We start from the raw sequence: 22,174 nt of genomic DNA on the forward strand, positions 1-22,174 counted from the left end.
AAAAAAGATGAACAGTGAAAGGACAGCAAACTCACAGTTATTAACAACCACAACTAAAACAAAAGCAAACTAAGAGGACAGCTAGATCAGGAGCAGAACCATAGAAATGAAGATCACATGGAGGTTAGCAACAGGGGAGTGGGAGGAGGAGAAGGGGGGAGAAGGTACAGAAAATAAGTGGCATAGATGGTAGGTAGAAAATAGATAGGGGGAGGGCAAGAAGAGGGGAAATATAGAATCTAAAGAACTTGAGACACGTGGTCATAAACTAAAGGGGGGAATGGTCGGGGAGGGGCTGTGCAGAGTGGAGGGGAATGAAGGGGGGAATAGAACAACTGTAATGGCATAATCAAAATATATTTAAAAAAAAGAGAGAGAGAGACAACTCCGAGAGGGGAAAAAAAACTGTAAAAAGGAGTTTTAAGCTTGGGAATGGGCACGTTTTCTCTCTCACACACCTATGGCCTGCCTGCAATGAAATATCTCTATTTTATTAAAACTCTTGAACTTGCAAAAAAAGAAAGAAAAAAGGAAACTTAATTCATGAAGTTTAAATTTGTGTTAAAAAAAAACCATAATCAAAGGCAAAAGACAAACTTAAAAAATATCCTTAACACACTGGAAAAGTACTAAAATTTATTAATATATAAGTCCAGTCAATAAAAGACCAGCAACTTAAAAAAAAACAACAACAAAACCTTAAGTATTCAAAAGTTCCCAGAAAAAAGGTAAAAAAGAACATTAAACATTTGACAGAAATATAAATATAATCCATAAAACAGAGATCTAAAGTGTCTCAAAATTAACATTGCACTGCATTATCTGGACACTCACACACTGTTGGCAGGGGCAAGTATTAATAAATACTGATCAAAATTTACTATGAGCCCTGGCTGGTGTAGCTTAGTGGATTAAGCACGGGCCTGGGAACCAAACAGCCGTGGTTCGATTCCCAGTCAGGACATATGCCTGGGTTGCAGGCCAGTTCCCAGCCGGGGATGCACAAGAGGCAACCATACATTGATATTTCTCTCCCTCTCTCCTTCTCTTCTCCTTTAAAGATAAATGCAATTTTTTAAAAAATTATAATGAATCTCATACCCTGAGTTCCACTTCTGGAAAAGTATCCTACTGGGCCATTTATTACTGGGTAACACTAGAAATAATTTAAAAACCATGGATGAAAAGTTTTAATAAATATTATAATAAAATGTGTAGTCTTAGTAAAACCGAAGTCTATAGTTAGTGACATGGGTTTTAGAAAAAAAGTGGGAGTCAACTGGGGAGACACACAAACACACAAATACATGCATTTAGTTTATACTGTATACTCTTCTGGTGTTTGAATTTTTGATATTCACCTGAGAAATATCTGCTCAGTGCCTAGAGTATGTGCTAGACACTGTTGAAGAGCACTTGGGATAGAATAGAAAGAGTTCTTTCAAAGGGATTTACTTCTTGAAAAAACTTGAAAAATATTTTAAATAGTCCTGACTAGGTTCAGTGGGTTGAGTGTGGTCCTCCACTCCTGTCAGGGGCGTATGCCTGGGTTTGCAGGCCAGATCCCTAGTTGAGGGCAAGTAATAGGTAACTAATAGACATTTCTCCTGCACATCAATGTTTCTTTCCCTATATTTCCCTCCCTTCCTCATCTCTAAAAATGAATAAAATCTTATACTAGACACTTAATCAGGAACTAAAAACACCTAATTTATACTTGAACTGCTTTAGTCAAAGTTAACAATTAGTATTTCAAAGCAGTCTAATGGGACGGCAAATCATTCAAGACCCACTTGCTGAAAATTAACCTACCCAACTAAATAATGTATACTACAATCTGTAAAAGAACAGAGAAAATTCAGAAGGTTGCATCTAATATTTGATTAGCATAATCACAGCAAGAAGTGTAAATATCTCCTTACTAAAATAAAGTAAGCCTTTAGTGACTTTTAGCACTGGGAGCACATCTGAATCAACTGGAGAAAACTGGGTTTAAAGATGTGCAAGTTTCCCCCATTGATCAATTAAATCAAAATCATAATCTAATTTATGGGACTGGAACATCACTATTTAAAAAAATTAAAAACAAAAACAAAACACCTCTTCAGGTTGTTCTAATGTACAGCCTCAGCTGAAAACCATGGCTTTCCAGAGCTTCCTAACCTTTCTCGGTGTCACAGTACCTTCCAGTTAAGTTCTATGTGAACCCTATGGACCCTTTCTCAGAATGATGCTCTTAAATACACAAACTATGAGGAATTTCAAAGGAAACCAACTGTATTAAAATATTTTTAAAACGAAGTTTCATATACAAGTAGGTAACACATTTAATAACAAGATCCAGTCTAGTGATGAGTGCAACATTATGCTGAATATGTTCCAATCACAGCTGTTGCTAACACTAGTGTGGTTTCTTGCCTATATTCATGATTAAAGAAAAGGCTCAGTTAAAGAGTTCTATTTTCCCATCCAAGTTCATGGAACCCCCAAAATTCTACGTAGACATCTGGGGGAAGGGGTTACTATGGACTAAGGACCCCTGCAAAGGATTTTGGAGATCAGATGTAAAAAACATTTTTCAGGCATTAATCATCACTTGTTAAGTAATTAATAACCCCATTTTATGATAAGAAATATAATTAAATTACATGAAATTGCCCAAAGTCCAGTTAGAAGGTAACAGAACCAACCATGGCTCAGCTCTTCAGAATCTGTTACTTCCCTAAATATTTTTCTTTGGCCAAAGATGTTAAATGCTCATAAAGTTATCTATACAGATAATTCTCTATCAAGTGCATTAACTAACAATGGAAGCTAACCAAAATGACCAAGAATATACTCTGGTCATTATGGACACATTTAATCCTCACAATAAAAAGTCGTTCATTCTCACAGGTATGAACCAGGTGTGCAGCCAACAACACATCTTTGTTTTCTGGCTTGGTTATCGTATTTCTATACATAGAGCAAAGGAAAATTAAAAACTCAACAGTTTTGCTAATATCCACAAGGAGCCTATACCCCTGAAGGAATGGAGCTGTATTATTATTTCCTGGATTAGATGACATCAAAGGCCTAGGTCACTTTAAATAAATTTCTGGAAAATTTCCAGTGCCTATTTATAATGGAATGAGTTCAGAACTCTGCTTACTATAGAAAAGAACAGCTGCCCCATGCTTACATGTCCCAAAACTCATTATAAGAAACTCTACTGAGACCCTGGCTGGTGTAGCTCAGTGGATTGAGTGCTGGCCTGCGAACCAGACAATCGAGGTTCGATTCCCAGTCAGGGCACATGCCTGGGTTGCAGGCCGGTTCCCTGCAGGCCAGTTCCCAGCAGGGGATGTGCAAAGGGCAACCATACATTGATGTTTCTCTCCCTTTCTCCTTCCCTTCCCCTCTAAACATAAATAAAAAATAAAAAAAAAAAACTCTATTGAAATCTAATGTTTGCCTTTAGAATGAACTATAATCACATTACCTTTTTAAAAAATAAACTATAATCGCATTATCATTTTTTGGGTTAATTTATAGAGACAGACAGACATCTGTTTGTTGTTCCACTTGTTGATGCATACACTGGTTGATTCTTGTATGTACCCTGACTGGGGATGGAACCCACAACCTTGGCAGTGTATAGGGATGACACTTTAACCAACCGACCTAGCCAGCAGCCAGGGCCTATTTTATTTTATTTTTTATTGAATTATTAGGGTGACATTGGTTAATAAAATGATGTACGTTTCAGGTATACAATTCTTAAATGCATCATCTGCATACCACGTGGTGTGTTCATCTCCCAAAATCAAGTCAACAATGTGTCACTTTAAGGAGTTAATGATTAGAGGTGGTCAGAGTCAAACAGAAGAAGTCCTAATAGATTTCTAAGGATTCAGTGTTCTTTCTTTAGAGTATTGGAGAAGCTGCTTGTTTTCTTTCCTCTTTAGGTCTTTATGAAGTACATTTACTTTTCCTGGCTTTCTTAAGGAAACCTGTTATAAATGAAATCTTTGTCCTGTACCTGTCATGAAATTTGTCATGAGAATAAGAGGTCTTTATTTTTTTAACATATTCTTTTCTGTTCCTTCTATTGTTTCTGACTTGATACCACAGTTTCCTGAAGCACAGGATTTCCTGAAGCCATAATGAAAACCATTCTCAGTTCACAAGATATATATGACAGTAAGATTTGAAACTTAAAAAAGTGTTTCTGCATTAGAAAGGTCTTTGAAAGTACTTCACTAAATTCCTATAATAGGGCATTTATATAAAGTGCCATATCTGGCAAATAAAACATGAGAACATAATTGTAAGAAGGAGGAAAACAAAACAAAACAAAACCCCCTTACAGGATAGATTGCATCAGCACCATATAGGATCTTAACAGAAATTGTAATGAACAAAGTTGCTGGCTTTTTTGTTTCTGTTTATTTTTACAAACCATAAATGTCTTTCATAAAGATATTTCAAAACTGAAAGTACTGTAATCAAGCTTATGTAACTGTAAATATTTGCCTTTACAGTTCTTACATATGCAAAACTGTTATATGTATGGGTGTAGTGGGAGGGGGGACGCACACAACAGCTACTGTTCTCACTTCACCAGTTTCTAGCCTTAAAAGTTTTTTTTTAATTTACTGAGAGACAAACATTGATTTGTTGTTCCACTTATTTACGTACTCACTGGTTTCTTCTTATATGGGGAAACAAACTGGGGACAATGCTCTAACCAATGCTCTACCTGGCCAGGGTTCATTATCATTCTTTAGGTATGAATGGGGAGTAAGAGGGGGCCACAAATCAAATGAGCGGAACAAAAACCGGACTGGTTTCCAAAGTGTGCATGTTACCAATGGTATTAGGACTTTGGGAATTTTTGATTTGTACAATTTTAAAAACCAGAAATATAATACAACTGTATGGAGTATACAGTGACATATCAACATATACAATTTCAATGGTCACAAAAATTAGAAAAAATTATGCATCTGAAAATGTGTTTTTGTATAAGGAGAATATATTACCAAGGAACTCTCCAGCACCTCTTCTATGAATTATTTTCCTAGTAGTGTACTGCTAAGGAATGAACTACTTTAGTTCCTTTTGTTAATAACACATGCACAACTAGCTAAAAGTATGGAGGTTGAGGAAACCCACTGGATGTCTGACCTTTTAAAATGTCTTATTTATGGCTTTATTGAGACATAACACATACAATTCACCTGTTTAAGTAATCGATTCAATGGTTTTTAGTATATTCCAGAGGTATGTAACCATCACTAAATTTTAAAATATTTTATCACCCCAAAAAGACATTGTACTCATTAACAGTCATCATCATGTCCCAATTCCCTAGCCCAAAGCAACCATCAATCTACTTTTGTCTCCATAGATGTGCAGGTATTTCATGATTTTAAATGATTTACAATACATCTTCTTTTATTTCTGTCTTTCACTTTGTATGTTTTCAAGGTTCATGTTTCATCATGTATTAGCACTTTCTATTACCAAAAATATTTCATTGTATCAGATATCTCACATTTTATTTATTCATCAGTTAATGGACACTGGATTCAGTTTTTAGGTGTTGATTCTGTGGGGGGTTTTGTTTGTTTGTTTTACCTTAGGTATATACCTAGAAGTGAAATTGCTAAGTAATATGGTAATTCTGTTTCACATTTTGAAGAACTATCAGATTGTTTTCCAAAGCAATTGAAACCATTTTACATTCCCACCAGCATTATGAGGGTTCCAATTTCTCCACCTACTCACCAACACCCCCCCCCAATTTTCACCCCAGGATGTGCTCATGGATTTTAGAGACAAAGAGGGGAGGGAGGGAGGGAGGAAGGAGGGGGGGGACATGGATCCTGCTGCTGCCATAAGCCCCCAACTGGGGATTCAACCTGCAACCTTTTGTTGGTATTCAGGATGACACTAACCAACTATGCAACCCGGCCAGGGCATACCTATCTTTTTGATGATTATAACCATCCTTGTGGGTGTAAAATGGTATCTTATGGTTTTGATCTACACTTCCCTAATTCCTAATAAAGTTCAGCATTTTCTCACTGGCCATGTGTCTATCTTCGGAGAAATGTATATTTCTTTGACCATTTTCGCTTGGGTTATCTTACTGAATTGTCAGAGTCCTTTATATGTTTCAGATAAAGTCTTTTATCGGATACATAATTTATGAAAACTTTATCCTGTCTGGTGGGTTGTCTTTCCATTTTCCATGCCTAACCTTTTGTTATGAGAAGTTAACTCAGAGAAATTGAATTTAAGACGCTGGCCTCACAGGCCCAATAAAATATTTCAACAATTTTCAAAACTTTTAGTAAATTTCTTTGCACTCCTAAATAATGAGAAGACGAAGATATTTTTGAAGAATGGTTATTTCTATCAACATATACTAAAATTTAAAATAAAAATTAATTTAATTCATTTTAAAGAAAGTCATTATTATTTATTTCCTAAAACAAAACAATACGAAATTTAAACAATAGCACTACTTTATATTTTAGGGTGATTCCTTATTATCTGGCTGAATTGAAGACATTATCTGCTTCTGCTTCCAATCTATTGCAATATACTGTTTTGGAAGATATGACTACACTAGTTACGCATTTGGAAAAAGGAAAAGCATTTTTAATAGCCTTTTCATGTAACTATGGAACGTGTCATGTAGACCCTGGAAAACTATGAATCAAGCTTTACTGAAAGTGCAAACCACTTTCTATATGGCAGCTCACTTATTATTAGGAAGTTGTTAATTGGAGGAGGGAGAGAAGTGACACACTAGTAAATTTGTGATAAAAGAATAATCTGGGGTTTTTTCCTTCCCATTCCCATTAGGGAAGTAAAACTTAGAAAAAAAAAGACAGTTGTTGTTCTCTAGTTACCTATTTTTGTGGTAAATGGGGACACTGTTATGCTAGACAGACATCATACAAAAATTAAGTCAAAATAAAGGTAAGCAGAAGTTTAACCCAAGTGGTGTCAAAAGTATGAGATAGGAGGAGGGAATGGTAAAGGATTTAAACCCACAAAGCTCTTAACCATGGCCAATAGAGGCAGAAATTAATCTCATACCTGGTTTTATGAGTATTTTCCACTGTTAAGGGTAATGACTAAATATAGTAAAAGGAAGAAAATCAGCAAAATACTATCTTAAAAGGCTAACCACACTCAAATACTCTGCAACTGTTTCTCTATTTATTTTATCAAGAAATGTATTCAAGAGGAAAAAATAAAAAAATAAACTATACAAAAAAAAAGGAAAAGGAAAAACAAAGAAAATACAAAAAAAGAAAAATATATATTCAAAAACAACTTTTAAGGTCCAGGCATCGTCAATCCCTATGTACCTTATTTTGCCATGTATAATGCACAATTTTTTGCCCAAAATTTTTAGGGAAAATAAAGATACATATTATACATGGACATATAATGATTACATACCATGGTCTATAATAATCCCGTGTAAAATGGGCACAAAAACGTGGGTGCCCATTACACACAGAAGTGCATTATAAACAACAAAATATGTTAAGTGGTTTGCAAACTTTCATTTACATAAAAATCACCTGTGGTGCCCATTTCAAATGAATATTATTAGCCTGCCTCATGGAATCTGTTATAGTATGTCTCATATTGGGGTGTAGACACCTATATTGTTATAAAGCAGCTAAGGGATTATGATGCAATGGACCATGGATTCCATGTTGAGAACCACTACCTAATCTATCTGTTCTGTAAACATCTGTTTTCCAAATGTTGTTTTCTTAACAAAAATACAATGGCATCAGGCCTAAGTTTTTTCTTTCTTTTTTTTTTTTTTTGCTAAAGCTTTAAGGAAAACTGTATATGAATATACATTTGAAGTCTCCCTTGATAACTGTTTTTACAAAATTAAAAGTAGATGCTCCTGCAGAGTGCTACCTTGGTGTTCAAGTCCAGTCCTAACTGCAGCAATTTATATGCAGAGAAGAAAGCACTTTATGTGACTAGTGATATTAGGACTTGATGCCAGTTTAGTCCCGTGTTCCTTTACCAGTCTGTTATGAGCCAGAATATGTACCAGGCATATCATCCCTTCCACCCTCCCAAAAACTAAAACTCTACTAAACATGTAAACAATCCAGAAACTTAGGGGAAAAAAATAGGCTAAAGGTTATTGGTCCAAATAATTATACCTATTATATCTGCTTATTGAATTTGCTTGTTCATCCCCTAGGAAACAAATAGTTACAAAGTACAAATAAAAATTTTAAAAATCTTTTATCCCTGACTGGTGTGGCTCAGTGGATTAAGTGCAGGCCTTCAAACCAAAAGGTTGCCAGTTGATTCCCAGTCAGGGCACATGCCTGGGTTGTGGGTAAGGCCCCTAGTTGGGGGCATGTGAGAGGCAACCAATCAATCAATGTTTCTCTTGCACATCAGTTTCTCTTGCACATCAGTTTCTCTTCCTCTTTTCCCCTCCCTTCCCCCCTCTCTAAATATAAATAAATAAAATCTTTAAAGAAAAAAACTTAATACTTAAAGAAATTTTTAAATGTGGCTTCTTTAGACCAAGAGTAGGCAAGCTATTAACTCACTAGATAAATTAAGTGAAATATCAGAAAAATATCAATTAGGACAATTTTGCTATTCTGGCTTTATTCAATATTTCCTGATTATGAAATACCCATTAACCTAAAAGTAATTTAAACATCTGCCCAACTCAAACCCCCTTTTAGATTAGTTCTCACATCATTACCAACTTATAGCAAAACAAAAAGACTCAAATTCACAGCTGGATCTTTTATCTAAAGATAAATAAATTTAGGGACAATGGCAGAAGAGCTTAAAACTATGAATTGTTTTTGGCAGCTGTCCACTTTATAGGTACAAACATCTAACTATAGATTTTGCTGTCCCAAAATGTCTATCCAGGATATCAACTCCTATATTCCCTGAACCTCCTATAATTCGAATGCTAAAGAATACAATCATTTGTAACAGTACTTTTCTGCTGCACCGCTAAGAAAAACCAATACTTCTACAAACACAGATCAATCTCTCTTAGAAATAATCAATCCCAAATATTCTGTATAGTCCAGTTTCCTTAATAAACATTAACAATAAAGACCAAATCAAATCTGCCTACCCAAAACTGTTAGTAACTAAGTATCTTAAAAACAGGCAGGAGAAAAGGAGAAAAGGCTATTACATAAATATTCTACTCTTAAAAACAAAAAGAACTGAGGCCAAAGGAAGCATCATCTAACATATACATACTTGGCCCCCTGTCTCTCTTCCTCGCACCCACAAGCACTCACAAATTGGCTTTAAAATTGTTTGGAACTCCTCCTAACTGCTAGTAAGTACTAATAACTACCAACAAAATAAACCAGGCTTTAGATTTCAATATTGTTGGTGTTTCATCTTTCTTTCCTCTTTAAGTAAGTGTAACAGAACGCATTTTTGGTATTTTCCTTATCTTTACAAACTTATTTTTCACCAAAGGCAAAACACTGATTTACAGCCTCAAATTCCTCTTTTAAGAACTAATGGCAATTTATTTGTACTTCTTCAAGTCATGACATTTTTCCAAAGTGAAAATAACTTTGTTTATATTTTAGCCTTTCCCAATTTTCAGATAGACTACAGACTGTTTAAAAAGTCTTTTTTTTTTTTTTTAAGATCTTCACTTTTTTTTTGGTAAAGATTTTATTTACTTATTTTTAGAGAGAAGGGAAGGGAGGGAGAGAAACATCAGTGTATGATTGCCTCTCATGTGTCCCCCACTGGGGACCTGGCCTACAATGCAGGTATGTGGCCTGATTGAGAATCAAACCAGTGACCCTTTGCTTCACAGGGCCATGCTCAATCCACTGAATTACCTCAGCCAGGGCTAAAAAGTGAAGTCTTATTTCTAAAAGGTAGGAATGTAGAAACATTTTAGGGAATTATAGGTTATGAATTGACTTGGCCCAACCCATTTCTCTCCCTCCTCTTATCCAACAAAATTTTAGAAACCACCCAACTCTCATACCCCAATTATTTTATTTTGTATTAATTATTTATGTACTTGTTTATACAAAACAGCAAGTTATTTGAGAACTTGTAACATATTACATATAGCATTGGTTCAAATTCATCCATTTATTTACGGAATACCTTTAAGTATGAAACAGTTATTTCCTAGGTTTTTAAGATGCAACAGTAAGTAAGGCAGCACCTTCAATCCAAACTCAAACCCAGTGGAGGAACTCTACTCTACTAAACACCATAGGGGGTACTGCACAAGGTAAACCAGAGCTGAGAAAGAATGAGATCAAAAGATGAATTGAGCAGCTAAAAATAAAATCTGTAAGATAAAAATACAGCCATAATTCCCCACAGGAGCCAGATTTTTTTTTTTTTGACAAGGGGGGAAACCTATATGCACACACTTTTGTCACCACTAAACTGGTGAAACAGTAAACATGAAGCTCCCAAAGAATACCCACGAACACTGCAAAGTTAATTTAAATAGCTCTAGAAATGCAAAATGACTTCCTTACAAGAGAAAAAACCAAACTAAGCAAACAAGAGAAAGAATCATGGATATGGAGAATATTTTGATGGTTGCCAGATGGGAGGGGGTTTTGAGGGAATGGGTGGAGAGGTGAGGGGACTAAGTAAAAACTGGTAGTTACAGAATAGCCATCGGGATATAAACTACAGTATAGGAAATGGAATAGCCAAAGAACTTATATGCATGACCCATGGACATGAACAATGGTGTGGAAATTGCCTAAGGGAGTTGGGGGTGATGGGTGTAGGGGAACAAAGGAGGAAAAAAATGGGATAACTGTAAAAGCATAAACAAAAAATATGATTAAAAAAAAAGTACAAAAATTTACAATAGACCCCGACTGGGTAGCTCGGCTGATTAGAACATCCTCCCACAATACACCAAGGTTGCTGGCTCCTTCCCCAGTCAGGGCAAATCCAAGAACCCACCAAAGAGTGCACAAAAAAGTGGAACAACAAATCAATGTTTCTCTTTCTAAAAATCAGTAAGTAAAAAAAAGTATTTAAATTTTACAATAAACCTTAGCAGTGACTTTTGTTGTCTACAATCATTACTCTTTTGAAGGGCACAAATTCAGAGCTTCAGGATCAAGAAATGACTGTCCATATTTCTGAGTAACAAATTAAAAATACTGGGTTTATTCAACAAATACTTTAAGTTTCAATGCTAAAAGGCCAGAAGAAACCTACACTTCATATCTTGCAGTATTCTTTATCTATCCCACCCCTGGCATATTTCCAAAGCAAATACATGATTCAGAGTGAGTTTTACTTTTATTATTCTTCACTCTTATTTAGTTTCTTTTTCTTGTCCATTATTTCAGGCACTCCTGTTCCTCTAAATTTTCACTGACTGTTGTCTTATACATAATAAAGCAAGACAGCTGGTTCACAATTTTAATGATGCCACTCTTTAAGTTATCTTTTAATTATCATTTCAGTAAAAGGTGAATAATACAGTATCTGGGATTTGCTTTAAAGTAACGGGTATGGGAAGAACAGTGAAAAGCATGATGAAAACAAGATTTGCCATGTGTTGAAGCTCTACAGTAGAAACATTATACGTTATAATATTTTCTTTTTTTGAATGTTTGAAAAGTATTATTAAAAAGTTAAAGAGAAGATTATATGACGATGACTCCTTACTGGTAATCAGGTGTCAATAAATGCTTTTAGATTGATAGAAAAAAGATACAGGAACCACCATAAAAGTTGGGACAAGATGAGTGTCCAAAAGAAAAATGGCTATACGAGATTTTAACACACTAAGTACAGAGAAATCTATGAGTCTACAGTCTCAGTCTTTGAAAAGGAGAAAGGAAAAAGAGGACATCTGACAGAAAAATATGAGCTAGTGGGTATAGGCAGGATATTAGAACTTTTTAAAAACCACCACTTGTGACCTCGAATGTAATAACAAACTTATTCAAGGATTATCAACTGATAAATAACGACGTAAAAGGCTATTGAACACAGTATGAACCCACAGATGGCCCTGGCTGGTGTGGCTCAGTGGATTGTGCCACTGGCCTGTAAACCAAACGGTCACCAGTTCAATTCCAGTCAGGGCAGGTGCCTGGGTTGTGACCCAGGTCCCTCCCTAGCTGGAGGCTTGCAAGAGGCAACTGATCAATGTTTCTCTTTCACATAGATGTTTCCCTCCCTCTTTCTCCCCTCCTTCCCTTCTCTAAAAACAAAAATCTTACAAAAAAAACACCAACACAGATAACTAAACTAAAAGGGGAAATAATCTTTTACAATTAACAGGGCATTATCACCATAACAAAGTAATCAAACTTAAACATCATTAACAGTGGAACAACCTAGCATGAAGTAACTTTTAACATAATGTTATAAAGTATTCTATCCAAAAATAACCTAAATATTATCAAAGCTCTGAGGTTAGGTTTCAGGAAATACAAAAGATGAAGGGACAAGTTAAGTGATACTACATCCCAGAAAATGAGAAAACTGTCTGTAGCTTCAAGTAGACAATATCCTAGGGGATAAAATATCAGGGGACAATTCAAAAGACAACCAAATAATGTAAACAGATTAGATTGGGATACAAAAATAAAAACTCAAACTCTATGAATCACATTCTTGGGACAAAAATTTGAATGTGGCCTGAATTTTAGAAATGACATGGCATTAATTTTCTTAGATGGGAAAATGACATGATGGTTATATAAGGGCACTAATGCTGAATTATGTGGGGCTGGTGGTTAGTAATGAGAATGCTTAAATGTGTCTATTTTCAAATAAATAAATATGTGGAGGATATAAAACAAATATGGCAAAATGTTTACCGATTGTTGATACTAAGTAAAAGAATTGTAGTGCCAATGTTATTGCACTTTTTGCCTGTTTCTAAACTTTGCATTATAAAACTTTCGCGTGAGGTTTTTTTCCTATAAATTTTCACCAACATTTCTCCCATCTAAAACACCACAGTTCTGAGATATTCAAGGTCACAGCAACATTTAAATGTCTTTACGGTTTTAGATAAATTTAAGAATTGACAATGAACTTGAGCCTTGGCAGGCCTCGCTCAGTGGATTGAGTGCCAGCCTGTGAACCTTTTACACAGGTTCAATTCTGGGTCAGGTCCTGAGCTTGGGTCCCACAAGAGGCACCCACACACAGATGTTTCTTTTCCTCTCTTTCTCCCTTTCCCCCCTCCAAAAATAAAGAAAATCTTAAAAGAAAAAAAAAGAATTAATGAATTTGGAAAACTTTCAATGAAACTTCGTACATTACTCTTAACTTCCAGATAACACACGGGGGGGGGGGGGGGGGGGGGGGGGGGCAGAAAAAGGGTAGGTACACATATACTAATTTCAAGACTCTGAATTCTTGGGCATCATATAAAATGTAAACACTGTCAAGATTTCAGGACTAAAATCAGTTGACAGCAAACAAAACTCAGCTAGTCAATCTCTCCGGACGTAAAGAAATTTAGTTATCTAGACTACCTCCACGTTTTAAGGTGCAGACTTGGAAACCAAAAATTTAAGTGCATTTCGTTGCTATGGTAATGGGAAATTTCAGGAAATTGAGACTGCAGGCTAGCTAGCCTCCATTTTAAAAACTATTTACCTAAACATACCAAACCTTAAATCGAAAAACAAACTGAGTAATACCTTTTATAAAATATCGGTTTCATCTTTCAAACTAAAACGTAAACACTATATCACAAAATTCTGAGTAAAGAGTAAAAGAAAGAAATTATCTAAAATTGTGAATTTTGAAATATTTAAACGTCACTTATGTCCAGTATTAAATCAGATGCTTTTATTTACAGGGACCAAAACAGGCTTCTCATTTCCGATATATTAAATTCTGCATTGTCTTGCTGTAAAACGAAAATAAAATGTAAACATAAGAGAGAAAGCCACAAAATCCCTAACGTAATCTTACCCAGCAAAAGCATGCTCTACTCCCAGACTGTTTCCTTCATTCACTCTGGCAATAATCTATTTCCCCAAACTAGTATAATCTCAAATTATTTATCAAGCTAGTAACCTATTTCTGGGTTCAATATACATCGGAGAAGGGGGAAATAATGCCTTTTTTTGAAAACCGCGAGTACATGTTTAAACAATAATTCCTAAACTCCCTAACATCAAAATGGTATCAAAGGCATCCAATCGTAGTTCCATGAATCTAAACTGGACGAAGCAGTTTCCAGGGTTATTGTCTAGATCAAATGTGTTGGTATTGGCGCCTAAAACAGAAGCCAAAAAGTGATTTTTAATCTCAGATCCTGCTCCCCATTCCCACAATCTTTCTGTACCAGGTCCTCCGAGTTCATTAGACCCCCGAGCCCTTTCTCAAGAGAACATGGCTGGAAAACCAGGACGAACAGAGACGTGAAGAGAAGAGGTCGACACGAGGCCCCACCACTCGCCTTCCTCACCTGCTCCGTGGCTGCATCTCCTGACATGGTCTCAGATAATTAGAACGTGCAAACTGGCCCGTGATGTGAAGCTAGAAAAGAAAAATTAAACTAAAAACCACCCCCAAACCAATAAAGTCACCCACTGCCCGAGAGAGGCAAACAGCCAACACGAATCGCCACCGCCCACTCAGACATGAATTAAAATGGCTGCGCCCCTGCCGGTAGATGAGAGGGGTGTGGCTTCTGTATTAACTTCCGGGGCAGTGGGCGGGGCTAAAACCAAGACAAGCCGATTACTCGGCCGCGCAGAAGCAGAGAAACTAGGGGAGGGGTCATTGCCTTCGATGACGTCACGGCCATCCACTGGAGAGACTGTTGCTGAACTGGTTGCTACCGGCTAGGAGGCGGGAAACTTTTGCTTGAATGCTCGCGCGGCTGTTGGAATTTAATTATCAAACTCTGGATCCCGGTTCTTCACTTTTGAAGCTTGACTGCCATTCATTTAAGTTCACGCCCAATGGCCGTCTTGGGGAGCAATGCTAAATGTTAAATGCCTTCTATAGTTTGGAGGTAAGGAAACTGTCCAGGTTTTCTATAGTTCCAGCTTTTTACGCTTCTTGGGGATGAGAGGGACAGATCAAGCACATGTTAATTTACACCGTCACCATTCACTATTGTATCTAAGGCTTTAAAGTCAATAAGGCGCAGGTATTTTGCTCAGCATCTCACCATGGTTTCTTGTCTGCAAAATGGATATAATAATAGCTCGCAGGCTGTGGAGCCAGACCGCATTCTTTTGAACTCTGGCTCCATCTCTAGCATTGGGCAATTTAATTTCTCCATGCCTCAGTTTCCTTGCCTGTAGACAGGAATAACAACAGTGTACCTGCAATTTTAATAAGTTGTACATGAAAAAGTGCTCAGAACAGTACCTGGCCTGGTCTGAGAATAAGTGAGAGCTAGTCTTCTCAAACTTTTTCCATTCAAGGATCATCATAAGATGTCTCCTTACACCCTCCTTGCCTATAGTGACCTAACTCCAGACGAAGTAAACTATTCAACTTTTCTATCCATACACTTCTATCCCACCACTGCCCGTGTTTTTGCCTCGGCCCTTCACACAGCCTGAATTACCCTTCCAAATAATCAGATGAGCAAAAGATTTGTATTGACAGATGTATATTGCATCATGCAACAAGAGTACTAGTTAAGTATAATCCATGGCATCTCTACAGTGGAATGTCATGTAGCCAGTAAAGACAAAAAGACATCCATGATATTGTTCAGTGAAAAAGCAGAGTATAAAAATAGTGTACATTAAATAGGATGTATAGGTACTATAATATACAGTACCTAGATTGTGTCAAATATTTTTTCTCTTTATCTGTTTTCTAAGGAATTAATGTAAGAACCGTATTCTTTAAAAATAGTATTCACACCTGGTTGATTGTTTAGTTGGTTAGAGCATCATCGCCATACTCTAAGGTTGTGTGTTGGATCTCCAGTCAGGGCACATACAAGAATCAACCAGTTAATTCATAAATTTGTGGAACAACAAAGTGATCTCTCTCTCTCTCTCTCTCCCCCTCCCCCTCTCCCTCCCTCCCTACCCCCGTCTCTCTAAAATCAATTTAAAAAAAAAGAATAATATTCACATTCTATTGTTCAAAGTTTGACTCAAATGCCATTTTTTCTATATTATAATGAAAAACTTTAAAGAATTAAAAGTTCAAATAATAATACAATGGATACCTGTATAACCACACCTTTATCCAGTGACTAACATTTCGGCATGTTTCTTTATATGTATGTATTTACATATATAGTTTGGTTTTGTGCAAGATAATTTGAAAGTAGAAGAATCTGGGCTCAGCTTGGCTGGGTGTCTCTGGCTTCAGTTCCCTCATGTGGTTGTAGCTAAGCTGATGACTGAGTCGGAAGTCCCTTCTGAAAACCGGAATAGAAAAAGATTTGCTTTCAAGCTCACTCATATGGGCCTCTGTTCCTCAGGACTGTTAGATTGAGGGCCTCATTTCATTTTTATTTTATTTTATTATTTTATTTTTTTGCTGGCTGTTGGCCAGAGTCCTCCCTCCATTTCTTTTCACGTGAACTCCACAGGGCTGCCCGACAATGTGGCAGGTGGCCCTCCCCAGAATGAGCAGTCCAAGAAAGAGAGAGAGGATATCTAGCACAGAAACCACTTTCTTTTATAACTTAATCTCAGAAGTGACATCCCGTCATTGGTACCATATTTGGTTCATCAGAAGCTGGCTGATAAATCCACTCAAGAGATGGGGATTACACAAGGGTGTGAAAGCAAGTAAGTGAAGGTCATTAAGGGTTGAATTAGAGGCTATATATTTTAGCACTCAGCCAGATACAATGCCAAGTTCTCATGGATATTAGCTGTAGTAATGACTCTCTTTCCAAGTGGATTGAATCCAATGGGTACTTTTGGTTGAATTAAAAAGCAATCAAAACTTTGTTTTAGCAATCACTTGAAATGTATAAAATATCACTAGAGCTTGGAAATTTATCCTGTTTTATAGTAGTTTAGAATGTATGGAGTACATTTCTTTCTTTGACTTCCACATCATTTTAAGGCTGAAAATAATTCTGATACCAAAACTGTACAATGTTGGTACTTTATAACTAATCTTAAAGCCAATTTTACTTATGAACAAAATTGGGAGAATCCAAAATCAAAAGCAAATTAAAAACAGCACAGAGTTTAGCCTTGGTCGGTGTGGCTCAGTTGGTTGGAGTGTCGTCTTGTAAACCCAGAGATTACAGATTTGATTCTGGGTTAGGGCACCTGCCTACATGGCGGGTTCAGTTCCTGGTTGAGGCACATCCTAGAGGAAACCAATCAATGTTTCTCTGCCAGTCTCTCTCCCTCCTTACCCCCTCTCTAAAGTCAATGAGCATCTCCTTGGATGAGGATTAAAAAAAAGCTTAAAAAAAACAAAATACAGGACAGTTAGATTTATCCATAAGGATGGATTAACAACTACACTGTCATATTAACAATTAAAAAAATAAAATGTATTGTTTGATTTTTTTTTATTTAGTTATTTTTTAAGTACAGTTTTCTGTTTATTTCTCCCACCCTAGCCCACCCCACCCCATACTCCCCACCTCCCATTTCCACCCCCCTTAGTTATTGTCCCTGTGTCCTTTATACTTGTTCCTCTAAATCCCTCCCATTTTTCCCCTTAATCATTTGATACTTATTAAAAAGTATTTGATAAAATTCCACACACATTTATGACTTAAGGAAAGGAAAACCCCTAACTAGGAATAGAAGGAAACTTCCCTGTTAAATATTTTCCAGAAATCTACAGCAAATCATTTTAAATTACAGTAATGGTCACTTTCAATTCTACTGCTATGCTGCACTAGAGATACCAACTAATGTGAAATGAAATACAAATGTTGGAAAGTAGGATAAATCTGTCAATGATTTCAAACAATACTTTCTACCTAGAAAATACAAGTAAATCAATTGACAAACTATGAGAAATAATAATAAAATCTAATAAGGTGGTCGAATAAAAGGTGGATTTTTTTTTATAGACGGGAAGGGAGGGAGAAGGAGAGGGAGAGAAACAACATGTGGCCACCCCTCATGTGCCCCTTGTTGGGGACCTGGCCTGCAACCCAGACATGTGCCCTGACTGGGAATCAAACCAGTGATCCTTTCTTTGGTTTGCGGGCCAGCACTCAATCCACTGAACCACACCAGCCAGACTGAAAGATCAACTATTAAAAATTACTAGTTTCCTATACTCCAGCAGTAATGGATTAGACAAATATCATAAATGAAAACATATGCACATAATAGCAATAAAAACCATAAAATAGCAGAAGCTGCTCTTGTTCTGGTCACCTGTGACCTTCCAGTTGCCAAACACAGTGGTCAGTATTCAGTTCTCTTCATTTTATTTGCTCTACCAGCAATTACAAGACTAACCATTCCCTTCTTTTGGAGACATTTTGTTACTTGACATCCAGAATAAAAGTTTCTTGATTTTGTCACTACCTCACTGGCTACAATTATACGTACATATGCATGTATATATGTGTATGTATGTTTTAGCCAACTTCACTTACAAGACAAATACTATTAACCGTTTATTGTAATATTTTATTACTGAGTTTTTGCTACTTGCAATGTTTCCATGAATCCCCCAGGTGGCAGGCAAATACAGTTTCCACTTGATTGAACAAATTTAGTTAAGAACATTACTTCCTTATTGCAAATCATTAGAATGATTAATCAGAATTCTAAAGTCCAGGCATTCCTTAATGATTAAGGAACTAACTTTTTACAACTCACATACCAATTTTATTAGAAACAAATGACAATTATTAAATTGCTGAGCAATCATTGTAATTAGGTACTCTGATAAATATATATTTCACCTGACCCAACATTCTAACTACTTAGAAATGTATCTTGTGGCTATGAATGCCAACATGGGTCCTTGTTTGGAATCTGAAAAACTCATTAGTGTCACTGATAATAAAGCAAAAGCTCTGTTAACCAATTGATTGGATTTTTCAAAATTCTTTGAAGTTTTCTATAGTTATTTCTAACTTTAAATTCATGTTAGTTAAAATGCTCATAAGAGAATGAGTGTATGTTGTACTTGATATAATATGCCCACATGCTATAAATACATTAAACATACCTAACCTCCTGACCCTCACAGATGTATTTTCCTAACGTTTCGGTCTGCCCTGTATATTTTGACCTTTTCAACAAAAGGCTTGATAGGTGCATGACAACAGCTATGTAGAGGTGGGCAAATTTGCCCCTCTCTTTCTCTCTCCCTTCCCCTCTAAAAATAAGTAAATAAACTATTTTTTAAAAAGTAAAAAGAAACTAGAATAAGTCTGTTAAATTATTTTCATTGTTGTAAATATTTTTAAGACTTCTGATCAAGATGGAGGCATAGGTAAACATGGCTTGTGTTCTTCTACATCCCCATAAAAATTACAACTAAACTGTAGAAAAACTATCACTCAGAACCATCAGAAATCAAGTTGAATGGAAGTCTGACAACTACAGAATTAAAGATACCACATCCATCCATACTGGTAGGAGGGGCAGAGATGTGGAAAGGGCTAGTTCCACATACATGTGCAGTGGATAAAAATTCAGGAGGGATATATCAGGAGCCAGGAGTCCCAGCCTCACACCATGCTGCCCAGCCCAGGGTACCAGTGCCAGGAAGATGAGTCCCCATAACTTCTGACTGCAAAACCCAGCATGGATTGAGTCCATGGAAGAAACTGCTGGAGTCTCAAGCAGTTCCCTTTAAACCTACACATGGACTAACTTAGACTCACTCCCTCTGAGCTCTAGCACCAGCAGGGTAGCAGCTTGAAAGGCACTAATGGCTTATAGGAAGGAACTTAGGTGTCTGACATCAAGGCAAGAAGTGGAGGCAGCTTTCTCCATCACAGAAAGGTGGATGGTGGCCATTGTCTATTTTCTGAACCCTCCCTTCAACACAGCCTCAGATCTTGGAGATCGGTGCCATATCTGACACTCCATCAACCTGGCTAACTCTGGTTACCCTGTCCCGTAGGCCCCCTGGGACTCTGTTCCACCTAAATTGTGGGCCCACCCAAACTATTAACAATGACTTGTCCTGGCTCATGTTTCACAGCTTCCTAAATCCTCTCAAACAAACAACAGCCCAGCCTCAGTAAGCTCTCAGGCCCCATGCCTGTTGCTAAGTGGCCCCAGCCCCTGTGCAGCCCGCCTAGGTTCATAGCTTGGCTTTGCCTGGGAATGTCCAAGCCCAGCAAAAGTAGCGGCCAACTCAGATTGCTTCATAGCTCAGGCAGGGTGGCTCCAGGCAAAACACAGATGTAGGCAGACCTCAACTAGCACAACCAGGGAACCCCGGAACCTACGTGCCCAGCGGACAGCTACAGACCATGTCACAGCACCACTAAGCCCCTGCTCAGCTGATCCTCCATGGAGAATGGAGGTTGGTTGCCAGTGGTCACAGCCAATCCTTGCAGCGCACTGGCCTGGGTAAATCCTTCCCACTGGTCTGCCAACAGCAACCAAGTCTCAACTATAAGAGGAGGGTGTACTCAGCCCACACAAAAGGCACACCTCAAGTACCCAGCTTAGGTGATAGGGGAGGCTGTGCCACTGGATTCTATGGGACACCTACTACATTAGGCCACACTACCAGGACAGGGAGTCATAGCAGCTCTACCTAATACATAGAAACAAACACAGGGAGGCTGCATAAAGGAGATTACAAAGAAACAGCCCAATTGAAAGAACAGATCAGAACTCCCGAAAAAGAACTAAACAAAATGGAGAAAAGCAATCTTTCAGATTTAGAGTTCAAAACACTGGTTATAAGAATGCTCAAGGAACTTAGTGAGGACCTCAAAGGCATAAAAAACATCCAGTCAGAAATGAAGGATACACTAATTGAAATAAAGAACAATTTGCAGGGAAACAGCAGTAGGGTGGATGAGGCTGAGAAAATGTAAGCAGCCTCTGGGACAACTTTAAGCTTTCCAACATCCGAATTGTGGGCATGCCAGAAGGAGAAGAGAAAGAGCAAGAAACTGGAAATCTATTTGAAAAAATAATGAAAGAAAACTTCACTAATTTGGTGAAGGAAATAGACATGCAAGTTCAAGAAGCACAGAGAGTCCCAGAAAAGATAGATGGAAAGAGGCCCACCCTAAGACACATCATAATTAAAATGCCAAAGGTTAAAGAGAATCTTAAAAGCAACAAGAGAAAAGCAGTAACTACAAGGGAGTTTCCATAAGACTATCAGCTGATTATGCAAAAGAAACCTTTCAGAGAGGGATTGGCAAGAAGTAGTCAAAGTCGTGAAAAGTTGGGGCCTACAGCCAAGATTGCTCTACCCAGCAAAGCTTTCATTTAGAATTGAAGAGCAGATAAAGAGCTTCCTAGATAAGAAAAAACTAAAGGAGTTCATCATCACCAAACCATTATTATATGAAATGTTAAAGGGACTTTCTTCTTAAGAAGAAGATCAAAACTATGAATAATAAAATGACAATAAAGGGAGGGAGTGGGGAGGGCTGGCTGGGTGGGCTGGGAGTAAAAGAAAACTACTTGAACGACAATTTAAAAAATAATAAATTAATTTTAAAAATAAATAAAAATTGAACCCAAAGAGTTTTAAAATTTTTGAAAAATTACAGCACCTATCTCAAAGGATTTCTGTTATGATTAAAAGCATTTACACACAAAAAGTACTTCAAACAGTACCTGACACTGAATAAGAAAAAAATAAAATAAAATGACAATAAAGACATATCTATCAACAACTGAATCTGAAAAACAAACTAAGCAAACAAGAAAAATGAAGAATCATGGATATGGAGAAGATGGTTGCCAGATGGGTGGGGTGGGGGAAATACATGAAAAGGTATGAGAATTAAGAAATAGAAATTGGTGGTACAGAATAGCCATGGGGATGTAAAGTATAGCATAGGAAATGGAGTAGCCAAACAACTTATATGCATGACCAATGGACATGAACAGAGGAGTCAGGACTGCCTGAGGGAGTGGAGGGTGCTTGGTAGATGAGTGAAGGGCAGGGGAGGAATTGGGGCAACTGTAATAGCATAATTAATAAAATATAATTTTAAAAAATGGCCCTGGCTGGTATAGCTGAGTGGATTGAGCAT

At 37.0% G+C, this 22,174-nt stretch overlaps 1 protein-coding gene across 1 annotated transcript in view; it reads right to left on the reverse strand.

The window, feature by feature from the left end:
- The window catches only part of CSTF3 (cleavage stimulation factor subunit 3), a 78,167-nt gene extending 63,482 nt beyond the window's left edge, over nt 1-14,685 (reverse strand). The window contains exon 1 of the mRNA XM_037128259.2: nt 14,483-14,685. Within this exon, the coding sequence (XP_036984154.1) occupies nt 14,483-14,509 (27 nt within the window). The 5' untranslated portion in view covers nt 14,510-14,685. The remainder of the gene's footprint in view (nt 1-14,482) is intronic.
- Between the last annotated feature and the right edge of the window lie 7,489 nt (nt 14,686-22,174).

Source organism: Artibeus jamaicensis, unplaced genomic scaffold (assembly GCF_021234435.1).
Source record: "Artibeus jamaicensis isolate MK-2021 breed Jamaican fruit bat unplaced genomic scaffold, CSHL_Jam_final contig_797, whole genome shotgun sequence".
In the NCBI taxonomy this organism is placed as follows: Eukaryota; Metazoa; Chordata; class Mammalia; order Chiroptera; family Phyllostomidae; genus Artibeus; species Artibeus jamaicensis.